At 42.8% G+C, this 8156-nt stretch overlaps 2 protein-coding genes across 2 annotated transcripts; one reads left to right on the forward strand and one right to left on the reverse strand.

The window, feature by feature from the left end:
* Nucleotides 1-422: 422 nt before the first annotated feature.
* LOC119793392 (basic salivary proline-rich protein 3-like) lies at nt 423-1088 on the forward strand. Its single transcript, XM_038300562.1, has one exon. The coding sequence runs from the start codon at nt 423-425 to the stop codon at nt 1086-1088; it is 666 nt and encodes a 221-aa protein (XP_038156490.1).
* A 4050-nt stretch (nt 1089-5138) lies between these two features.
* On the reverse strand, nt 5139-6136 carry LOC119793395. The gene is made up of 2 exons (XM_038300576.1): nt 6068-6136; nt 5139-5998 (listed from the first exon to the last, which is right to left on the reverse strand). Exon 2 carries the CDS (start codon nt 5925-5927, stop codon nt 5139-5141), a length of 789 nt encoding a protein of 262 aa, XP_038156504.1. The 5' UTR covers nt 5928-5998; nt 6068-6136.
* Nucleotides 6137-8156: the final 2020 nt, after the last annotated feature.

The raw sequence follows: 8156 nt of genomic DNA on the forward strand, positions 1-8156 counted from the left end.
AAAGGGCCGACAAGGACAAACCCGACGGCCCCCCAACCCAACCCCCAGGGGAAACTCCCCCCCCCAAAAAACCAAAACGAAACCCCCCCCCCCCACCAAACCACAGCAAAACAAGCCCAAGGCAAACAAAGGACAAAAGCAGCCCCCCCCGGGGAACCCCCACCCCCAGAGGGGCCCAAGCAAAAGGGCCCGCCCCACCCCGCCAGAAGCCGGCACAAGCAGCAAAAAGAAAGCAGCAGAGGGAAACCCCCCACCCCCCGCGGGGGCCCGGCGCGAAAGAAGAGCACAAACCACCCCGCCCCGGGGCCCCCGCACCCCCCACAGGCCGCCGGGGGGAGGAGGGGCCAGGGCCGGCCACGGCCCGTCCCCCCCCCCCGGGCCAAAAAACCCCGGGGCAAACCCCCCTCCCAACCCCGCGCACGATGAAACCGCACCACGCGTCCCCGGGGCACCCGCCCCAACAGAGCGAAGCCACCCCCCGCCCCGGGGGGCACTCCAAAGGGCCCCCCGGGACCCCCGGGCAACCCCCCCCACAACAGACACACACAAACCCCGGGCCCCAGGCGGACCCCCCCACGCCCCCCCGGACGACGCAACCAAAGGCAAGCCCCCACGGCCAACCACCGAAACCCGGCACCGGGGAAAAAAAGAGGGGACGCCCCCACGCCCCGGAGAGCGAAGCACCCCGGGGCCGCACCACAAAAGAAACCCATTCCCGGGGGGCCCAGCCCCAAACCCAAACAGCAGCACAGCCCCCAAGGCCAGTAGCCCACGTCCGACCAAAAGGGGAACCCCCCAAAAAGGGAAACCGGGACGCGGGGGCCGCCGCAGGGGCCCCCCCGCGGGCCCCCCGACCCCGCCCCGGGGGGCAACAGTTTTTCCCCCGGGGAAAACCCGCCAGGACCCCCCTTTCCCAGCACCCCCCCCAGCCCCCCCGGACCCAAAAACCCCCAAACTACCCCCCCGCCCCACAAGACCCACCCCCTAGCCCCCCACTTTCACTAAGGTATGGAGGGCCCATAAAAAGGGGGCCCCGAGAGATCCCCGGGCGATGGGGGGGCAGATTTCTGGGCCCAAAATTAATATGAAACCAACAACAGTTCTCTGTACTGATTGATGTTGGTTTTTTCCTTACTCTTCCAATTCATGAGGATAGTTTTTCTTTGCGATAATAAAGCAGTGGGAAAGCCAAGCCCAAACCCAAATTTTTTTTTCCCCTAGGCTTTCCCTTCCCAAAATCCCCCAGCAAGCAAACTGAAGGGGAAATTAGATTTTACAACCCAGGCACAGTGATAAAATCCTTACTACCTGTACCCCGAATTTTCTGAAAAACCCGGCCCTGCATAAACCCCAGCGCGTGAAAATTTAAATTTTCAAATCGATTGCCTGTGCCCCCTGTGGGCAGGGTGTTAATTGCGGGAAAAAACCTTTTTTAATAATCTTTGGGCCTGTATAGTGGGACTTGTTTGGGGGATTTTGTATTGTTTAATTGGGAAATTGGGGTTTCCCTCATGTTAAAAAATTCTTAGGGCCCTATCTGAGCCCCGATGTTTTGTTCAAACTGACTGAAAATTTCCCCTCCCATTTAGTAATTGGGAAAGATATTGTATAAACCATTTTTTGGTCAGTTCCCGTATAAAATTTAAACAAAGGGTTTTTTTGGGGGGGTTAACTCTAGAAACTCTGATATTTTAATTTGGGAAATTTTTAAACCTCCCTCAATATGCTTTTAAAATTTTTTTCTAATTAAAAGCTTTGATTTTTCTCATATTTTAAGAAATTTTTTTTTGTTAATGCCATAAATTTCAAATTTAAAACAACAATGTGATAAACTCCCCTACCTTAAACAAAAGATCCCCGATATTAAAAACCTTTTTCTTTCCCCTTTCGGGAAAATTTATCACATTTTTGTTTTGTTGAAAAGTCAGGGTTATTCCAAAATGGGTGTTCGACTGCACGGGTTAAATGGTGAGTTCGTTATTTTTTGAAAAAATTTCCCCCCATGCCGGCGGGAAGGCTGAATTTTAATATTTTTGAAACAAAGGGTGCCGTTTGATCCCTTTGAGCTAATTAAAAGGGGAAATTGAGATTATTATATTACTTTTGGGAAAATTTTTCCTTTTTTCCCGTGTCTTTTCCCCCGGGGGTCAACTAAGGGATTATGTTTTACCATTTAGAGATGTATTGTAATCTATTTGCTAAATAGTAGTATTGGAAGTTAGGTAAATCTAGTCCCCCTCTGTCTTTAGTTTTCTGTAGTGTTTTTAAGCTGATACGAGGGGGTTTGTCCTTCCAAAGAAATTTAGAGATGGAAGAATCTAGAGATTTAAACCATTCGGTTGATGGTTTATTTGGGATCATTGAAAATAGGTAGTTAATTCTGGGTAAGACCATCATTTTAATTGAGGCTACCCGACCCAAAAGGGAGATCGGAAGCGATTTCCATCTTTCTAGGTCCTCTTCTATTTTCATTAAAAGAGGGGTGTGGTTGAGTTTTGGTAACTCAGCTAGTTTAGATGACACAGTAATTCCCAAATATTTGATATTTCCTGATTGCAATTGTAGACCTGAGGGATTCTGTAGAGAGCAATTAATTGGTAGTATTACAGATTTAGACCAATTTATAGAGTATTCTGAGACTTTTGAGAAAGATTCTAGTAAACTAATCACTTGAGAGAGGCAAGTGTTTGAGTGCTGGAGATAAAGTAATACATCATCTGCGTAAAGACTAATTTTATGCTCCATTTTCATGCCTTTTATACCTTTAATCATATTTGTTTGTCTGATTGTAGCAGCCAGAGGCTCAATAAAAATAGCAAAAAGTGAGGGGGAGAGTGGGCATCCCTGTCTGGTGCCCCTCTGGAGACAAAAACTGGAAGATGTTTGATTGTTTGTCCTGACACAGGCTGTTGGGAAGCTGTATAATATTTTTAACCAATTTATAAAGGAATTGCCAAAGCCAAATTTATGTAGAGTAGCAAATAAAAATTTCCAGTTTACTCTATCGAATGCTTTTTCTGCATCTAAGGACAATATATAGGATTTAAGATTTTTGCTGTAGGAATAATCTATTAAATTCAGCAGTCTGCGTGTGTTAGCAGCTGACTGCCTCCCTTTAATGAAACCAGTTTGATCTGGGTGGATTATGAGAGGAGTGACTTTATCTAACCGTTTTGCTAAAGCTTTACAGACTATTTTAATATCCACATTAATTAAGGATATGGGACGATAGCTGGTCGGAAACATAGGATCTTTGCCTGGCTTAAGCAGGAGACTAATGGTGGCAGAATTCATATTAACTGGAAATTTGCCATTATCTAGAGTTTCCTGCAGCATTCTGTGGAACGTTGGGGCCAGAATGTTCCAGAACTCTTTATAGAACTCAGTAGGGAACCCGTCTGGACCTGGCGCTTTATTATTTGGCATGTTTTTTAATGCTTCCTGAACTTCAGCTGTAGACAGCGGTGAGTCCAGGGTCGCTCTTTGACTCTCTGATAATTTAGGAAGAGTTATTTTATCCAGAAATCGCTTGATATTATTATCTGATGGATTTAACTGTGATGTGTATAAAGATTTATAGAAATCTCGGAAGGCATTGTTAATATCCTCCGGATCCTGTAATGTATTACCAATTGAATCTGTAACTGCAAATATAGTCGTTTTTTCTTTGTTTATTTTTAGCTGGTTAGCTAAGAAGCTTCCTGACTTATTGCTATGTTCAAAGTTGTCAATTCGAAGTCTTTGAATTAAAAATTTATTTTGTTTTTCAATAAATTCGTTTAGTTCTAGTTTTATTTTACGGATTTCCCCTAACTTTTCCTCATCTAGCGAGCTTTCTAGTAACTTTATTTTTCCCTCTAATTCCTGGATCTTTTTTTGTTCTAACTTTTTTTTATGAGATGAAAATGAAATAATTTTACCTCTCATCACTGCTTTCCCTGCCTCCCATAGTATAGATGCTGATGTTCCTGGTAAATCATTGCACACCAAGTATGATGCCCACTCTTCCTTGAAAAATTTGAGAAACTCTTCATCTTTAAGCAGTGATGTATTTAATCTCCAGCTCTTGTTTTGTGGGACTATTTTTTTATTTATTAGGGTTAAAGTAACAGGAGCATGATCACTGACAGCAATAGGATGGATTACAGCATCTGAGACGTCAGACAGCAGTGAGCTGCTGATTAGGAAATAGTCCAGACGAGAGTAGGAATGATGGACATTGGAAAAGAAAGTGTATTCCTTACTGTTAGGATGAAGAGATCGCCATGCATCGCAAAGACCAAAATCACTCATGTATTGTTTGACTACATTTAATGATTGCCAACTGCGCTGAGTCCCTGTTGTACTCAACCTGTCCATTTCTCCATTTAGACCAAAGTTGAGGTCACCCCCAATAATTAGAGAACAATCCCCGTGCTTTGAAAGTGCATGAAAAACTTTGTGGAAGAATGAGGGGTCGTCAACATTTGGACCATATATGCTGACAATACACAACTTTTGGTTATAAATAGATATTTTAATTATGATGAATCTGCCTTCAGGATCTATAATTTTGTCTAATAAAGTAAAACTGAGGTTTTTGTGGATTAAAATAGCTACCCCTCTCTGTCTCGAGTTATAGCAGGCTGCAAACACATCAGGGAACTCAGGGGAGTTAAGATCACTTATAGATGCCGCTGATTTATGGGTTTCTTGCAATAAGACAACATCTGCATTTAATCTTTTAAGCTGGTTAAAAATCTTAAGCTTTTTCTCTCTGGTGCCAGCCCCATGCACATTCCATGTCACAAACCTTACATTCACCATAGGTGTGAGTGAGAAGATGAAAAGTACATGCCTCTGAATAAATAGTTATACCTAGACCCAGGTAGCATCAAACCGTGTGCTTGTGATTGTGTGGACCACAGGGAAGAAGCAGACGAATAAGGAAAAGGAAGACAGAAAATTAAGAGAGTGCAATGAGTGAGAAAAGGTGAAAGAAAAAGAACCCCAGCCCATGCATTCTGTACCCAGCTGTAACTAGCAGTCATACCGTGCAAACGTGCTCTAGAGCTGTGCATATATTTCATTTATCACCGTGAAATGTTCTATACACTTTAATCAGGTGTCACATGCTTTTAAACCTGCCTGTTGTGCATCTAATAAAGCCAAGGAGTGATCTTCTGATCCCTGAACAACTGACCATTAATATAAAGTTTGTCAACTGCTACTGTAGCTCTGACGCCTTCACTGATGTATTTCTTCCTGATTGGGAATAACGCTCGCCTGTGATCTAATATTTCCTTTGGATACTGGTCATTGACGCTGAAATCTGTTCCTCTCAGCTCTCTGCCCTGACTCCTGACCTGCTCTTTCTGCTTGTAATGCTCAAACTTAGCTACAATTGGTCTAGGACGGGATTTATCAGGCTTCTTACCTCCGAGCCGGTGAACGCGATGGAAGGTGATGTTTTTTACCTGGTCCGCCGGGATTTTCAGCTTCTTCTGGAGGAACTTACGTACTATCGCCTCAGGGTCCTCGTCCTGCTGTTCAGCGATTCCAGCGAAGACGAGATTGTCTCTCATGCTCCGCGACTGAATGTCCAGAATGGATTCCTTCATCTTTCTATTTTCGCCGGACAGCTGGATCATCCCCTCGGCGAGTTTGGTGACTTCCCCCTTCAGCGCTTCATTCTCGGCGGTGACGGAGGCCAGCTGAGCTTGGCTGAATTCCAGCGACTCTCTCAAAGCTTGAAACTCCTTATGCAGGACTTCTACCAGGGCAAGGCGGGCGTCCAAGCTAGTTAGCTTTTTGTCGATGGATTCCAGGACGTCGCTGTAGCTCCTGTCTGGAGACAAAGTAGATGTAGAAGCAGCACTGGTTGAACTAGACCGACATCGTTTGGAAGACGGTGTGTTCGTGGATGTGGGATTCTTCGGCTTCCCCATTACGATGTTGTCAAAACACTCGTCCAGGTAGCTCTCCAGGCTCGTCAAGGTCTCGTCTTCCAGTTTGTTCCCTCGGAAATACGGTACAATTGTCAAAGTTTAAATCTGCTTGTTTTATTTACATTTATTGGCTTACTTACCAGGACTGGAATTGTTTGTTTTGAATTACCTGTATGTCGCCATTTTTACTTACGCACACGCCCACAGCTCTCGCGAGATCTCAGCCGCTCATCCCACCACTTCACCCTTTTTTCTGTTATTATGATAATGTCCGCTTGGGTTCTTGAACAATATAAATAATATAAAATATATATATAAAAAAAAAAATATATATATATATATATATATATATATCAGGTGATGGCTAACCAACCAGACATCGTGTTGATCGACAAACAGCAGAAGAAGGCAGTAGTGATAGATGTGGCAATCCCAAGCGACAGCAACATCAAGAAGAAAGAACACGAGAAGCTTGAGAAATACCAAGGACTGAAGGAGGAGCTAGAAAAGATGTGGAAAGTAAGAGCAGCAGTGGTGCCAGTGGTAATTGGAGCACTAGGGGCTGTGACCCCCAAACTGGGAGAGTGGCTACAGCAGATTCCAGGCAAAACATCAGAGGTCTCTGTCCAGAAGAGCGCAGTCCTAGGAACAGCTAAGATACTGCGCAGAACCCTCAAACTCCCAGGCCTCTGGTAGAGGACCCGAGCTTGAGGATGACACATACCACCCCACGAGGGGTGAGAAAACAGTTGTTTGTATATATATATATATATATATATATATATATATATATATATATATATATATATATATATATATATATATATATATATATAAATATATATATAAAAAATCTGGCAATGCAATAAATATTGCTAGCTAGTAATAGAAGAAGAAAGTTCTGTTTTTGCTTTGCACATGTGTGACACACGATTTCTGATAAGGGGTTGGTCGTGTGGTTCCCATCTGCTTCCGTTATCCCATTGTATAATGCACGACGCATGACTTGATTTTGCCAGGAGTCCGCCCGATCTCCAAACTTGCCCCACGACTAGAAAATTGTGTCAATTTGTGCCCCCATGAAACTGTTAAATCATGTTGGAAGGGAGTGTACAAATCCTTTCTTTGTTAAAAATCTGGTTGTTTTTTTGCACTTGATATGCATAAATTATCCAGTGCTTGAGTGTTAATCACTAAAGCCCCCCCCCCAGAGCTAAATGCTCTGTGATTCTAAAACACCTGAACTTGTCTTTGTACGTTTTTTGTAGGCTGCCTTTCATGTTTCAGAGGAAACAATATACGTAACCTCCGCTAAAGAAACTCCATTAAAAACCTCCCATATCTGGCAACGAACCGCTCCTCTCTCTCAGATAAACCTGTTTTCTGCATGTGGGTCAAGGAAGTGTGATTTATAAAAGGTTTAATTGAGTTGACTTGAAATAGCATTGAGTCACAACAGCACCATAATCTAGATTTGTTATAGACAGAGAGTTAATTGAATATCTGACCATTTGCCTGTATATATCATCGCTGCATCAAGGGCCCAAAACACAAAAGAACTGAGGACATTCATTTACAAATTGGATAATGAGAGTGAGATAATTAGCTTTGAGATATGACACAGGATGTTATTGTGTCATGCACTTTAGCACATTATCCTGCTTAGGAACCATTAACATAAAAACTCTTAACATTGTCTTGGTCATTTTTGGTTTAGTTAAACTCTTTTCAATAAAAGAATATATGTAACCTCTGCTAATTGCATTTCGGACCAGGAAGTATAATGGATAATAGAGGGGCAATGGGATTTTAAAAAGCTAAATGCTTCACTTTAATTTGCATATTTATCCTTAATGTTTGTCAAAAGTCAGCAATCAGTACTCTGTTAGTTTTTGATAAAAACCTTGCACATGTATAATGTCTTTCCAATTCAGAGTAGTGGTTTATAAAGGTAGAAAAAAAATATTGAAAATGATTGTAATCTTAATACTTTTATCATTCTAAAAATTACTCTAATTTTTGCCTGTGAAATGCAAATGTAACCTGATTAGAGTACAGGATGGTCAGAATGTAAATATGCTAAAAGAAAGTACAGCACTCCTGAAATGCTTGTGCTGCATATTACAAAGGCTGCTGTTTCTTTGGATTGTGGTAAGAAAGGAATAATGTTGGTTATCAAAAAAGTATGTCTGTCAATAGTTGACTGAGAGGGTTAATCTTTGTAACCTT

This window comes from Cyprinodon tularosa, unplaced genomic scaffold, assembly GCF_016077235.1.
Source record: "Cyprinodon tularosa strain WSP-4 unplaced genomic scaffold, ASM1607723v1 ctg112, whole genome shotgun sequence".
Taxonomy (NCBI): domain Eukaryota; kingdom Metazoa; phylum Chordata; class Actinopteri; order Cyprinodontiformes; family Cyprinodontidae; genus Cyprinodon; species Cyprinodon tularosa.